The sequence below is a fragment of the Leucoraja erinacea genome, chromosome 26 (assembly GCF_028641065.1).
Source record: "Leucoraja erinacea ecotype New England chromosome 26, Leri_hhj_1, whole genome shotgun sequence".
NCBI lineage: Eukaryota > Metazoa > Chordata > Chondrichthyes > Rajiformes > Rajidae > Leucoraja > Leucoraja erinaceus.
In genome coordinates, this window is record NC_073402.1 from 30,376,387 (window position 1) to 30,393,136 (window position 16,750).

General features: G+C 40.7%; 1 protein-coding gene across 1 annotated transcript in view; it reads left to right on the top strand.

Moving 5' to 3' along the window:
* The window catches only part of taf12 (TAF12 RNA polymerase II, TATA box binding protein (TBP)-associated factor), a 30,664-nt gene that overhangs the window by 7,634 nt on the left and 6,280 nt on the right, over window positions 1-16,750 (top strand). Inside the window, 5 exon segments of the mRNA XM_055656614.1 lie at window positions 1,020-1,101; window positions 11,090-11,182; window positions 11,184-11,342; window positions 13,293-13,370; window positions 15,765-15,879. Coding sequence (XP_055512589.1) covers window positions 1,033-1,101; window positions 11,090-11,182; window positions 11,184-11,342; window positions 13,293-13,370; window positions 15,765-15,879 — 514 coding nt within the window. The 5' untranslated portion in view covers window positions 1,020-1,032.

Here is a 16,750-nt window from a genome sequence, read left to right on the forward strand (position 1 = left end):
ACTCCGTAGGAAAGTTCTACATTTTCACTACTCTGGATAAGAAATCTCTCTTGAATTTCATGTTAGATTGTCATGATGACCCCATAGTTTTATTGTGATAGCCCCTAGTTATGATGAACCCATTTATTCTTGTCTCTCCAGCCAGTGAGCAGCTGGAAACATCCCCACATCCAATCTGTCTACATCTCCAAGAATTTTTTTAACTTTGATGATATGCTCTCATTCTTGTGAACCGAGACTGGGTCAACCCATTCACTCCTTATACAGCAGTCCTGTCAGCACAGAAATCTGTCTGTTGAACTTCCCCTTTATAGTGAGTATATTCTTTCTTAAATATCGAGACCAAGAGCACACACATTACTTTAGGAATGGTCTTACTGAAGCCTTGTACAATTGTACAAGATGGTCAAGATGTCTTTGCTTCTGAGGTCAACACCTCTCTAACAAAGACTGACTTACCACTTGTCTTCGTAACTCCATGGCGCACCTGAATTTTGCTTTCATTGACAGATGTTAGATTGCGATCCAGTCCTAATCGCAAATGATAATCCTAACTTGTCCATAAAGCACACCACCCACCAAGTTTAGGGGGGGTTTAATGTTGTTAACACGCTAATGCAGTGCACAGACAAGAATTAAACCTTGCACGTAAATTTTAAAACTTCTCTGCTCTTGTTTGTAGTTTCTTAAAGCTTGCTCTTAACTCTACCAGCTGAGGTAATTAATTTCCTCTACTGGAGAGATAAGAAATATGGCAAAGGGTTTGGACAGTTGCATCTCTCTCCAACACCACTTCCATCTTCCATCTTTTTATATTTAAATTAAATTCCTTCTTCATGAAAAGATAATTATAAATTGGATGACATTGTTTAGATTACAAAATTAACAATTCTGTTTGTTGATGAACTAATCCTGCATTACTAATGTAAACCTGCAGAGAATCTTTAATTTGTTGTACATAGACATTTTAAAGTTATCACGGTGTAGAAATTGATTTAATCCTTGCTGTTTGTTTCCAGGCAGCATGTCACAATGAACTCTACATTATCTGGGCCTACAGCAGTAGCTGATGTGATTAAAGATCTAGACACTCAGATAGCAGTAAGTAGTGCCTGAGTTGGTCTTGACTGGCGTGAGAGAATGCAGAATTAAAACATGGACAGGGTTTTTGCAGGGTGTTTACATTCTGGTTCAGACAATGATTTGCTTGGAAATGTTTTGTGACTCCAATAGAGCATTGCAGGATGGCTTTTGAGGCTTTTACTAAGTCAGTCATAAATCAGCATTACCAGTTCTGCAATATTTTTCTTGCCTTTACATGGGCACTGTTAGTTTAGTTTAGAGATACAGCGTAGAAACAGGCCCAAATCCATGCCGGCCAGCGATACCCACTCACTTACACTAACATACACACACTGGGGACAATTTACAATTATACCAAGTCAATTAATCTACAAACCTGTACGTCTTTGTGTGGGAGCAAACCGAAAAGAAAAGCCACGCAGATCACGGGGAGAACGAACGAACTCCGTATAGACATCACCCGTAGTCAGGATTGAACCCGGGTCTCTGGCGCTGCATTCACTGTAAGGCAACAACTCTACCGCTGCGTCACAGTGCCGTTCCAAGTTAGTGTGAGCGTCAGCAGGCTGTTTGACCTTGGTGGGTTGCATACCAAAACCAACCTTGTTCTTCTGAAATTGCCCCGTTGTGGATTAATAGGTAAGGAAGAGAAGCTGACCAGATCTATTTTGGTAGGCTCCCACTGCTCCTCCCCCCAGATTGAGGTCAATAAATTCAGCCACTCTGAGATCCATATATTAGACTTTTTGGTCTGCAGAATTCTCCATATTAAATAACTGACCTATTCCATATCCTGAACAGAATTTTGGTACTAGTTCACATTAAAATACACATCAGCAAATACAAGAGTGGTGTAAAGTGCCTGTGGGGAGAGAGATATACTTTCAATCCTGAAAAATAATATTTCTGTACACAAAATCTGTGTGGTACCTGATAATTAGTTGTGTTATGTTGAACAGTCCTATGATACCGACAATTATGAAAGTTAAAGTATTGTTAAATAAATTTGCACTGTCACACCAGTGTGATCTGCAAATCTGCATTTGTACTGTAACACTAGTTCTATACAAAGTTGCACTGCCTTCTTTCAGAATACAGAACCAAAAAGAGATGCAATTTGCTGCTGCTTTTTTTTATAAAGGCAACGTTAATTCTCAATGCCCCAAAATGATAGAAGTGTTGACCAATAACCCATTCAGAACACCGTTGTCCTTATTTTCTTGAGTGTGAGTGCTTGCATGGCTTTAGCTACTGAACGAGTACAACAATCCGGAATAATTGTAAACTGCTCTTTTAAGAATAAAAGGGCACATTCACTCTCATTTGTTCTGTAATAAGTGGGTCAGTTCAACTTTCTCGGATTGATTCTGCGTCAGTTGTTACCACTGTTCACTTTTTAAGAACATTGTTGTTGGAGTCTTAACTTACCGTAATTATGGTCCACCATGGCGTACGCAATGTTGTTGCCAAACACTTTAACTCTCCTTCTCATTCCCGCACTGACCTTTCTGACCTGGGCCACCTCCACTGTCAGAGTGAGTCCCCACGCAAATAGGAGGAACTGCACCTTATATTTCGCTTCGGCAGCTTACACCCCAGCGGTATGAATATTGACATCTTTCATTTCAAGTGACCTTTGCATCCCTTCTCCGTCTCTCGCCCACCATAGTCATCCTGCCTGTTCCACTGTTCGTATCTATATTATCCTCCTCCACAGCCAACAGTGGACCATTGTGGGTTCCACCTTTCTTTGGTCATAGGTGCCGACTCTGATTTGTTCTGAACTTTGTCATACCTTTAATTTGCCTCTACCCTGACTGTCTGAAGAAGGGTTTCGACCCGAAACATCACCTATTCCTTTTCTCCAGAGATGCTGCCTGACCCACTAGGTTACTCCAGCATTTTGTGTCTATATACCATATCTCTCTACCTCTACCCCTCTTCATCCATTATATATAATCAGACTCCCTGATGATGTTTTACGACCTGAACACAATTAAAAAAACATTGATTTTAAAGCAATGTCTGACTCATTTAAATCATGGAATGCTTCAGCAATGTAAGTAGCCCATTCAGAACCTAAATGGTGGATAAATCTGTGTGTTGTTCATTTTTCCAAAATTGGCATTAAGGCTTAAGAATGGCTGTAAATTGACATGAGCTTACATATTGACCGATTATTTTGTATTTCTGGCTCAAGATATCAGGTTGCCTGACATGTAGAAGTGAAGTCTATGGTTAACCAGGCACCAGTTGTAAGAAAGTTCTGCAGAATATGTAGAGCATTCCTCCAGTATCTAGATTCAGCAAAAAAATCATTACTAATTGCCTCTATTGTCCAATTCAGTAAAAAATATTTGTTGTGTTAACATTGTAAATGTGTTTGTTTTAATTGCCAGCACAGAGAACTTACTCAAACCAAATGATGACATACTTGCTGTTGGTAATTAAAATTGTTATTAGCTAAAATGCATCTGAACAAGATTATCAGTAGAAAAAGGACACAAAGTGCTGGAGTAAACTCAACGAATTCGACACCATCTCTGAAGAACATGAATAGGTGTGTTTCGGGTTGGGACGCTTCTTCAGACTCCCAACCTGAAACGTCAACTATCCATGTTCTCCAGAGACGCTGCCTGACCCATTGAGCTAGTCTAACACTTTATCTTTTCTTGCAAACCAGCATCTGCTGCTCCTTGTGTCTCCAGATTATCAGTAGGCTTATTAAGTAATGTTGGTGTGAACTATGTAAAGTTAATAATTAGTACCTAATAAAACCATATCAAACAATGCAGCATTTGATTGTAACCAAACTGTGCATTCATGCAGTAATTTTTTGCTCTCTCTACCTGTTAAAATTATTCAAAGACTGTTTCCATTGGCTTTTGTGGAAATAAGTTACAAAGACCCCTGATCCTATGCGAGCTGAAATTACAACTGATCTCGCTTTTAAATGAGCCTTATTTTTATACAATGACCTTCTAGTTTCTCCTGCAGGACTCTACATGGAAATGTAGGGTTTAGAAGCAGGAGTAGGCCATTTGACTCTTTGTGCTTTTTCTCCAATTCAGTGAAAATCATCATCTTAATTCAATATCAGTCCTTGCTTTCCCCCCACCCCCTCTTGCACTCCCTTCTGTGGTAGAGGTTTCTGTAGGTTCACCACTCTTTAACTGAAAAATTATCTCCAGCTCAATCCTAAACATTCAAATCTGACCTTTGGTAGTGATCCTTGGTTCTGAATTTCCCCAATATTGTGCATGTCTTTTTTACATCTAGTTAGCCAGATCCCACCGGGATTTTATGAAGTTCAATGGGATCCCTTCTCATTCTCTAAACTTGGAATATGTCCAATCATTTGTTTAAACAAAAAAGACACAAAGTACTGGAGTAACTCATATTGTTGGGCAACATCCCCGGAGAACATGGATAGATGGTGTTTTGGGTCGGGACCCTTCCTAAACAGGATTCCGAATCGAAACGTCACTTATCCATGTTCTCCAGAAATGCTGCCTGACCGACTGAGTTACTCCGGCACTTTGTGTCTTTTTTTGTAAACCAACATCTGCAATTCCTTGTTTCTACCAATCATGAGTAACTAGACTTAAAAATCACTGAAAGAACTTACTGAGCATTTATTATTTTCATTACTACCCATCCATCCATTTTATAGTATAGTAAATATGTTTTGATATATTAAATCTTTTAACTGGCTATGTGCCTACTTGTATCAACACAATTTGAAAAGCATTTTCTAGCCAGTGCAACTGAACCCGTTCTGCTGGATGAATCTTGAATTAGAGTAAAAAGCTTCATCCTTGGGTTGTAAAAAAGGCAAGACAGGTGGCCAGTGTGTTGCTTTCAATTTTTCAAAATTGTTTGGATTTGGCAAATTCCATTAGGCTGAAAAATAGCAAACGTGACTCCTTTATTAAAAATAAGAAAAACATTGACCAATAACCTTCTGTCCTCTTATTTTGAGTAAGGGAGTTAAATTTGCTGGTTTCCAATGTTTTATGCTAATTCAAGATCAGTTCAGCCACTGTAGATTCAATTGTACTGTTTGGAGAATGTTTATTAAATTGTGTCGATATACTTAGTCACATAGCCACTTTAGTAAATGTTCAATAAGTCATTTTTAATGATTGTTAAGTCTGGTTACTCAAATGGATGCCTGTAGATTCTAAATGCTTCTGTTGTGTAAAGGCTAATTTCCACCTGCATTAATATATGTGCAACCAGCATTAATATTAATGGACTAAATAGTTCACTTCAATACACCAATGAATTTCTTTTGAATAGAAAGACAGTTATGTTCTGGAACGCTGCCTGATTTAGCGAGTTCATAAACTGAAATTGCATTTATTTTATTTTATTTAATTCTTTATTTCGAACAGAATAAAAGAATAAAAAGCAAGTGTGAAACAGCATGCAAAAAACAAAAATATTATAAAGTGTCATAAACAATATTTGTAAATAAATGAAATCGTATGTGTCCGAAAAGGAGCAGGAAGAAGCCAAAGCTTATTAATTCCCACCCCTTATTCAACTATTTACAATTATCTTATACAAATTTAGCAGCTATATGTACATATGTACACCATATGTATACCAGCAGCTATATGTACACCAAATTATTTACATTTATACACTAATCAAATATTTACAAGCCATACAAAAAAGAAAGGAAAAAAGAAAAAACCCTAATATATTATACAGTATCTCTTAGTCATATATACAACCCATCAGCCTATAATCACCCTTCCCAATACAATCAGTATAACAAATATCCTACTCACAATCACCTATCCTCATCCTGATATCCTTTAAAAAAAAATTTGATTATGAAAAAATTACTGTGATCAACTGCGATGAAACCAGCCACATTTTCATGCACTTTAATCCTAATTTCCCAATTACTTTCATAATGAAAATGATACCAGAGTGTTTACGATCAGTTTCATGAGCATTTTACTTTTTGTGGTGTAATCTGCCTGAAGTCCAGTTTGTTTTATGGTCACGTGTACCAAGGTACAGTGAAAAGCTTTTGTTGCATGCTACCCAGTCGGCAGAAAGACAATACACGATTAATTGCAGTGCCAGTATTTATATGCAACAGTGACAGTCATGAGCCATGCTGAAGAGCCGTGTCACTGTTTTTCTTGTTGTTTGCCAAGAGGAATCATTGTGTTATAGTTGGCATATACCCACTGCCAGTATATCTGCAACAAATTATCTTTTTTAAATAGGTTAGTGAAGTTTGTTAAAGAAGATAAACTAATATCTGGGTTAGTTATTGATAATAAATGGACATAAAATGCTGGAGTAACTCAGTGGAATAAGGCAGCATCTCTGGATCGAAGGAATGGGTGACGTTTTGGGTCGAGGCCCTTCTTCAGACTGAGATTCAGGGGAGAGGGAGACACAGAGATAAGAATGGGTAAGGTGTGAAAAGAAGACATCAAAAGAGATGTGGTCTAGGAAAATGTAGAATAGGTCATTGTTAGCTAGGGGAAGGTGACACCAAAGCAAACACAAATATTGGTGTTCAAGAAGGAACTGCAGATGCTGGAAGATCGAAGGTACACAAAATTGCTGGAGAAACTCAGCGGGCGCAGCAGCATCTATGGAGCGAAGGAAATAGGCGACGTTTCGGACCGAAACCCTTCTTCAGACTGATATTGGTTATAGGTAACCTCAGTTAAACAATGGATTACTATGTTAACTGATCAGAAGCCATTTGGACTTAAAATGTACAATGTTAACGGGTTGTGCAAAACTCATTAATGCTTTTGGAGACTATATCTCTTTTTAAACTAGGAAATAGTTTTCCTCAACATATGGTTTGTGAGGAGATCGATGCAAACTCATATACTAGAGTTCACAATATCATTTGGAAACATGGCAACTTTGATAGATGTGTTTGTACATTAATCAGTAATCTTAAAGTGAAAATGTACTTGGCTAAGAAAAATAATCATTTGGTCTCTTAACTGGCAACCACCGGTTGGCACACCCTTTTCTCATGCCCAAACTAACGAGGTTATGTTACCATCTGGCACTTATATTGAGTGAGCAATTTAACATCTTTTTGGAACACATCCACAGTAGAAAATCACTCCCATTTTGGGTGGGTTTTTTTAAACATCATTCAAAAAGTAGAGGAGTGGTCTTAGAGATTTTTGTATAAAATATTAGTGACAGTGGTGTGGCCAAGAGGTGATTGGGTAATTCCCCGGTTTGAAAGGGTTATGCACATAATTCATATATAACCATCTATCACTCACTTTATTTTTCTGGGTAAAATATTCTGCTTTTATTAACAGTAGTGCGTGCATCCACTGTAATTTTAAGTATACTCTGCTAAAAATAACTTTAATTTTGCTTTACATGAGTCCATTTGTTGCGATTGGGTACAAAGACCCATCTCCATCCTATTGGTCCATGCATTGTCATTAACAAATTGCTTGTTCAAATTATTTTAAGATAGGCTAAAATAACTTTGTCTCCGCTGATATCATAGAAACATAGACAATAGGTGCAGGAGGAGGCCATTCGGCCCTTCGAGCCAGCACCGCCATTCATTGTGATCATGGCTGATCGTCCCCAATCAATAACCCGTGCCTGCCTTCTCCCCATATCCCTCGACTCCACTAGCCCCTAGAGCTCTATCTAACTCTCTCTTAAATCCATCCAGTGACTTGGCCTCCACTGCCCTCTGTGGCAGGGAATTCCATAAATTCACAACTCTCTGGGTGAAAACGTTTTTTCTCACCTCAGTCTTAAATGACCTCCCCTTTATTCTATTTGATATCATAGAATCAAATGTCTCTGACAATTCAACTCTTGAAGGATAATTTTCTTTCAGTTATACAGGGTACTTCCATTTTCTGTTTGGCTTGCTCGCTTCACATTCTGTTGGATTTATTTTCATTATTATTGTCTCATTGACCAGTAAATTATAATATACTTAGACTTGAGGTATGTACACAGTAATGAGAAAGTGAATTTAAACCTAATATGTGTGAGTATAATAATCCATGACAGCTTGGAGCTACAACTTCTGGGTGAAAATTTATCAAACAGGGCAGCACAGTGGCGCGGAGGTAGAGTTGCTGCCTTACAGCGCCAGAGACCTGGGTTCGATCCTGACCACGGGTGCTGTCTGTACGGAATTTGTATGTTCTTCCCGTGACCTGCGTGGGTTTTCTCGAGGTGCTCAGGTTTCCTCCCACACTCCAAAGACTTACAGGTTTGTAGGTTAATTGGTTTTGGTAAAGATTGTAAATTGTCCCTAGTGGGTAGGATAGTGCTAGTGTATGGACATGGTGGGCTAACGGGCCTGTTTATGCCCTGTATCTCTAAACTAAACTAAGATCAGGATCAAGGAAATTTTAGTTTCTGTTTTTCAGACCAGAGGGTGGTTTGATATCGTCCACAAAGTAGAGAATGTTCCACGCATTAGTGTTGGCAAACTTTATGACTAATCACAAGACTGTCAAAACTAAATTAGCTACTCCTAACAAAATAAAGATATTTATTAATTGTCATCTCTTCGCTGCTGAACAAACTGGGGAGGAGTTTATTTTATTTCTGAACATGAAAAATATTTTCACTGGTTTGTTCTGTGTTTATATTAGATCATTTGAAAGCTTGACTTAAATAGCTCCTTGAAGCCTGTCAAGATGATTTCAACATTAGTTATTCGTGTAAATTCCTCGGGTATGGAAGAGAGAAATTGGTGTTTTGCAAGATATGTGATTAACGCATACTCAACAATTTGGATATTTTGTTGATGCATCTACACTGAGTGCAAGTTTACTAAAGAGATCAGAAAACCTGTCTACAAAACAAGGCAAAGAAATTAACCTGAAGTTAGCAATCCCCTAGTGACAATGTGCCATGGGGTGCTTGGCCTACTTAATGCTCTCATCAAAAACCCGTGTAATTTGATAAATTGCCAACTCATTCTGTGAAAAAAAATTCCAATTGGGTTTCAAGTCTGCTGATGTAAATATTAGCAAATAAAAACAAGGACACGCATTCTTTCTATCCAGTGATGCCGCCTGTCCCGCTGAGTTACTCCGGCATTTTGTGTCTATCTTCGGTAGAAGCCAGTATCTGCTGTTCCTTCCTACACACGGGCAAATTGCTGTTTGTCAACTGTACCAACAATTTGGATTTGAAAGCACAAGGCATGATTAGTAATTTTGCAGATGACGCTAAAGTAAAAAGTGTTGTAGATAGTAAAGGAAGTTATCAAGAATTACCGCAAGATCTTTATCGACTGGGCAAATGGGACGAGGAATGGTTAATGAAGGTTAATTCGGATAAGTGTGAGGTCTTGCATTTTGCGGTCTAACTAAGGCAGGACCTTCACCGATAGGAATGTTGTAGAGCAGAGGGATCTTTGTGTAATAATACAGCATTTCCTGAAAGAGGCACTCCAGATAGATAAGGCCGTTAAGCTAGAACTGGTGCAATGAAAATTTATGTGGATGTTATCAGGACTCGAGGACTTCAGCTCTCGGGAGAGGTTGGGCAGGCTAAGACTTAGCAGGAAGATGAGTCTGGTGAACCGTCTCTGCACTCACTCTATCGAGGTGATGATCTTATCGAGGTGTATAAAATCATGCGAGGAATAGATATGGTGAATGCACAGTCCCGGGTAAGGAAACTGGAACTGTAGGGTTAAGCATAAGATGAGTGGGGGGACGATTTAATAAGAAACTGAGGGACAGCATTTTCACACAGGTGGGTGGATACATGGAGCAAATTGCCAGAGGAGGAGGTTGAGGCAGGTACAATAACAACATTTAAAATACATTTGGACAGGTACATGGGTGGACAAGGTTGAGAGGGATATGAGCGAAACACAGGCAAACAGGCCTAACGTAGATGTGGCGTCTTGGTCTGCACGGATGAGTTGAGCTGAAAGTCCTGTTTTCATGCCGTATAACTGACTCTAAATGGGCCTAGCTTGGATCAGCATCTGAGTTAAGCCTTTTTCTGAAGGGTCTGTTTCTGTGCCGCATGGCTCTACAAAAGGCTGTCTCGTAGTGCATCGTTTTCTAACCTGCTCATGCCAAACAAGCCTTCAGTTTAACAAAATATCTTGTGCTAGTATTCTATTGAGGCTTTGGGTTCTGGCAAGTAAACTCGTAGCTTCTGTTTATGTCTTTTGTCATGCATGTGTTCTTAACGAGTCCACGTCATAAGATTAGAAATTGGTCAGCCACAGCTGAACACACCCCCCGGCATCGGCATACAATGGCGCCTTGCGCTTCTTGTGCGTGGTGGTGGAAAGATTGGTGGAATCAGGGCCGCGACGTGAACGCTCTTTCGTTGACCCATTGCCTGTGTTGGGCAGTACTGAAACAGTACTTCTGCACAAACTTCGTCTTCCTTGCCAACCTGCAGATAAGGGTTGTTAGAAGTGAGAGGCAGAATGGTGCAGGAGTTGGCCCTCCTGGCCACTTGGGTTCAATTTTGCCCTTTGATTTTGACCGGAAGGTATATGCCAAAAATAAACTCTTTGTTAACGGTAGACAAAAGTGCTGGAGAAACTCAGCGGGTGCAGCAGCATCTATGGAGCGAAGGAAATAGGCAACGTTTCGGCCTGAAACCCTTAAGGAAATAGGCAATGTTTCGGGCCGAAACCATGAAAGAAATAGGCAACGTTTCGGGCCGAAACCCTTAAGGAAATAGGCAACGTTTCGGGCCGAAACCCTTAAGGAAATAGGCAACGTTTCGGGCCGAAACCCTTCCGGGTTTCGGCCCGAAACGTTGCCTATTTCCTTCGCTCCATAGATGCTGCTGCACCCGCTGAGTTTCTCCAGCACTTTTATCTACCTTCGATTTTCCAGCATCTTAAACTCTTTGTTAAAAAATGATTTGACCATCTTAACATCTCGAAACATAGATTTGGAACATGCTGCATTTAACACTTGACAACGTGCTCCACGCCACAATTAACAATGTGCTTTGTTTTAATGTTTTTGAACAGTTAATTGGTCCTGGCCCGCACACCCTGAAGCAGAAACAGGATTTGGAGAAACTGAATGATTTAAAGGCCAAAGCCCAACAGATTATGAACCAGTTTTGGACCTGCGACTCTTATAAATTTGACAAACTTTCCCTCAATAAAGCCTGATCCCTCGAGTACACCGCCTCCCAATACAATGGCAAACAGTGCCGCAGTGGTAAAGATACCTGGAACACCGGGCTCGGGAGGACGTATGAGTCCAGAAGGCAACCAGGTACAATTATTTTAAGGTTTGAATTACTATTAAACACAAAGTAGGTGTGCCACATCGCCGGGATAACTATCTGCCTCTTTGATGGCCCTCGGACGTTTCTTGATCGGACTTTGCTGGCTTTACCTTGCACTAAATGTTATTCCCATTTCATGTATCTATATGAAACATATTGAAACATATAAGATTGTTAAGGGCTTGGACACACTAGAGGCAAGAAACATGTTTCCGATGTTGGGGGAGTCCAGAACCAGGGGCCGCAGTTTAAGAATAAGGAGTAAGCCATTTAGAACGGAGACGAGGAAACACTTTTTCTCACAGAGAGTGGTGAGTCTGTGGAATTCTCTGCCTCAGAGGGCGGTGGAGGTAGGTTCTCTGGATGTTTTCAAGAGAGAGCTAGATAGGGCTCTTAAAGATAGCGGAGTATGGATATGGGGAGAAGGCAGGAACGGGGTACTGATTGGGGATGATCAGCCATGATCACATTGAATGGCGGTGCTGGCTCTAAGGGCCGAATGGCCTACCCCTGCACCTATTGTCTATTGTCTAAAACATGAATAGGTGACATTTCACGTCAGAATCCTCCTTCTGTCAGGGATAAATATGATGGATAAATTATAACACTCACATTTAGATGCCTTAATTAATGATGTGGAGATCTGAATTTAATTTCAATAAATCCTGAAGTTTTTAAATTGTAATGCTGAAGCGATGAAATGTGTCATGAAAGCCTATTGGGTGCATTAATTAGAATCTGCTGCCTTTAACTGATCAGGTCGAATATGACCAGATCCTTCATTTCCCTCCACCCATCCGACTTGGCCAGTTTAAGGAAAGGGTCCTACAGGTTCTGCTGTAAAATAAAACTGTTCAGTGACTCAAAAATAATCGGGCTATTACTGCAAAAACCTCAGTTGTGAGCAGCAGAAGTGACATACTTTAAAAAAAAAAAAAAATCATTAAATTCACGCACAAAAACTAGAGTTCTTGGCACATCTTTTGCTCTGTGAAATGCTCAAATGTTTGGACATCTGGTCATTTGATGTGGGCTCTGAATCCCCGGGAAGGAAAGAATGTTTGGAGAGGTGGGGGGGTGAGTACAAGTATAGATCCTGTTGGTGGTATCTGAAGTTCCAAGCACATTTGTGAATATGCAGTTATTAGCAACAAGGAACTAAGTGCCAGGTAGACACTAAATGCTGGAGTAACTCAGCGGGACAGGCAGTATCTGGCTGGAGATGCTGCCTGCCCCACTGAGTTACTCCAGCATTTTGTGTCTACCTTTGATTTAAACCAGCATCTACAGTTCTTTCCTACAGGAACTAAGCGGCGGCAGGTTCACTGATGTATTCTGCTTGCTAGAAATAGATAGATTTATACATTTGTTATCATAAATATGAGTTGCAGAATTAGGAATTTTATTTGGGACACATTATCTCCTTTAAAAAGGGCACCATGCTGAGGTAACACATTGGATCAGGCAGCATCTCTGGAGAATGTGGATAGGTGACATTTTAGGTTGAGACCTTTCTTTAGACTGACAGTGTCTGGAGAAGGGTTTAGACCCGAAACGTCACCTATCCATGTTTTCCAGAGATGCTGCCTGACCCGCTGAGTTACTCCAGCACTCTGTGAAACGTCACCTATCCATGTTCTCCACAGATGTTGCCTGACCCGCTGAGTTACTCCAGCACTCTGTGAAACGTCACCTATCCATGTTCTCCGCAGTTGCTGTCTGACCCGCCGAGTTACTCCAGCACTTTGTGTCCTCCTGTGTATTAACCAGCATCTGCAGTTCTACATTTTCTACATTATCTCCCCTGTAGACTCGTGTGCTTTACCAACAAGAGTGTGGCCTCCTTTTGATATAGAATAGGCACCTGGTGTGCAGTGTACGGTCTGTCATTTTAGCATCAAACATCTGCATATTGTTTGTGTTAACTCTATATTTAGGTCTTGAGCAAGAAGAAACTCCAGGATCTGGTACGGGAAATTGATCCAAATGAACAACTTGATGAGGATGTTGAAGAAGTAAGTGTTGCACCTTGTTCATAGTCTTAAAAATGCAAAGCATTGGCTCATTATCTTTAAAACAAAATCATTGAAATCTCTTTGTTCATTAAATGGGAGAAATACAGTTTCTCACTCGGTCACAAGAGGAGGCTCTTTTTCCCTCATCATATCATAAGTTCATAAGTTATAGAAGCAGAATATGGCCATTAAGTCCATCAAGTCTACTCCGCCATTCAATCATGGCTGATCTATCTCTCCCTCCTAACCCCATTCTCCAGCTTTATCCCCATAACCTCTGACACCCGACCCGTACTCATCAATGATCTGCCAACCTTTTGCCTTAAAAATATCCATTGACTTGGCCTCCACAGCAATGAAATCCACAGATTCACCACCACCCTCTGACTAAATATCAATCTTTTATTTAAGGAATGTTGCAGTGCCCTTGTCACTTATTTTTCCTTCCAGACAATATTTTAAAAGCCTTAAAACTCAAATAATTACTTAATCCTTCCATCATCTCTTGCATTATCCTTTTCTGATAATGCTCAACCTTCAGCTCGCCATCTGGGTTTGCTGATGAATAATGGTAGTTGCATGATCCCTGGTAATTTCAAATTGAGCATCAGATTTTCAATTGATATTAAAGAGGAGACAAGAAAATATATTCAAGATGAGAAGATGTGGGCGGGAGAGTGGCACAGCTGGTGGAGTTGCTGCCTCACAGCGCCAGAGACCTGGGTTCGACCCTGTCCTTGGCTGCTGTCTGTGTGGAGTTTGCACATTCTCCCTGTGATCTTGTGGGCATTTTCCGACATCTCAAGGATGTGTGAGTTTGTAGGTTAATTGGCCCGCTGTAAATTTGCCCCTAGTGTGTACGGAGTGGATGAGAAAGTGAGTTAGCATAGAGCTAGTGTGAACGGGTGATCGATGGTCGGGATGGACAGGGTGGGCTGTAGGGCATTATTCCATGCCGTATCTCTACTAAAAAAAATATATGGGACCAGAAAAGTATCTTTTGGTTGTTTTAATAGAGCAGTGCTTGAATGCACTTTAGTGTTTAGCTGTATAAGTCATGAAGCTTCAGTCTCCTATGTGCCTAGTTAATAGAACAATACTGGTGGGAGTACTTTGCTGCTGCTGCTGCTGCTGCTGTAAACAATTCCTTGTTGAAAACCAAAGGATAAATGTTGAACCCAATCAAGTTCAGCTGTATTCTCTGGCAGTATCAGTTAATTAAAGACAGTCAAGCATAAGAATCCCACTGATGTTCAATTCAGTTCAGAGATACAGCGTAGAAACAGCCGAACTGAGTCCGCGCTGATCAGCGATCCCCGCACACTAGGTTAACTGGCCCTCTGTAAATTGTCCCTAGTGTATAGGATAGAACTAGTGTGCGGGGTACTGGCTGGTCGGTGGGCTCGGTCGGCCAAAGTACCTGTTTCCATGCTGTATCTCTAAAGTCTAACCATTTCCCACTACGGGTGCTGGCTGTACGGAGCTTGTATGTTCTCACTGTGACCGCGTGGGTTTCCTACAGGTGCTCCAGTTTCTTCCCGCATCCCAAAGATGTGCAGGTTTTGTCGGTTAATTGTCCCCTCTGTAGTGTGCAGCATAGAACTACAAACCTGCTCGTCTTTGCGATGTGGGAGCAAACCAGAGCACCCACACGGTCACAGGGAGACTGTACAAACTTCATGCAGACAAACGTGTGTGTCTGACTTGTTAAGATTACAAAATGTTTCTTTTTTAAATTCTTCCCACCACACTAGAGGGAGCTCAAACCTAATGTATACGTGTCTGTATTCATCCACAGTGATGCCCATGTATATTATAACCTTAAGTATTGATCTTTATTTGTCTTTGCTAGTGTTGGATTATAAGTTTGCTGAAAACATTTGCTGGTAATTGAGTGAGCAGCTGTTTACATGAAGCATTTCTTTGAAGATTTATTTATGAAATTGGTGTGTGGCTTATGCTTGGTTGCCACATGAGACATCTAAATAAAACCTGAAGGTAAACAAAAAATGCTGGAGAAACTCAGTGGGTGAGGCAGCATCTATGGAGAGAAGGAATAGGCGTAGTTTCGGGTCGAGACCTTGTCTCGACCCGAAACTACGCCTATTCCTTCTCTCCATAGATGCTGCCTCACCCGCTGAGTTCCTCCAGCATTTTTTGTTTAGGACCCTTTGGGTCTCGACCTGAAACGTCGCCTATTCCTTCTCTCCATAGACGCTGCCTTGCCCGCTGAGTTTCTCCAGTATTTTTTTTGTCTACCTTCGATTGTTCCCGAGTCTTTTCATTCATTAATGCAGTTCTTTCATTAAAAAACAAACCTGTAATGAAGTTTGCATTGGACCTCTGGTTGAAGGGCCGTTCATGAGGAAAGACTTTTGTTTCTCTCTCGCGCAGATGCTTTTGCAGATTGCTGATGATTTTATTGAAAGTGTTGTGAGTGCCGCATGTCAGCTCGCTCGCCACCGGAAGTCAAACACACTGGAAGTCAAGGACGTTCAGTTGCACCTTGGTACGGTTTGGAAAAGTATTTTTATTTTATAGCCTGTCATGCTGCTGCAAGTAAGAATGTCATTGTTGTTTTCAATGCATGACAATGACTCTCTCTTCACTCCCTTAAAGGCATAATAATAATAACTTTATTTATAAAGCGCTTTTAGACAACATCAGTTACCACAAAGTGCTGTACATGGGAAGTCAACAAAAAGTTATTACAAACTACTAAAACCATTAAGACGACAGGACTATAAAAACAGTAAAAATTAAAAGACATTAAAAGCACTAAAACAGGAACAATGTCTCAGCCAGTGTCTCAGCCAGTGAATAAATGTGAGTTTTTAGGGAGGATTTAAAGATGGACAGTGAAGGGGCCTGTCTGATCTGCAGCGGCAAGGTGTTCCAGAGTGCCGGGGCAGCAACAGAAAAGGCTCTATCCCCTCTGAGCTTCCGCTTAGACCTTGGTACCTCAAGGAGCATCTGATCCGCTGACCTGAGGCACCGGGTAGGAGCATATAGGTGGAGCAGCTCAGAGAGGTAAGGCAGGGCGAGGCCATTCAAAGATTTAAAAACAAATAAAAGAATTTTAAAATGAACTCGAAAGTGCACTGGGAGCCAGTGAAGGGAGGCCAAAATTGGCGTAATGTGCTCCCTCTTTCGAGTTCCGGTTAAAAGGCGAGCGGCAGCATTTTGGACCAACTGGAGACGAGCCAACAAAGCTCGTGAGACTCCAGTGTAGAGCGCGTTACAGTAATCCAGCCGAGATGAAATAAAGGCATGGATTACTGTTTCAAAATGCTGCCGCTCGAGAATGGGCTTCACCTTTGCCAGCTTCCTTAGGTGAAAGAAGCTGGACTTAACCACTGCGCCTATTTGTTTATCTAATT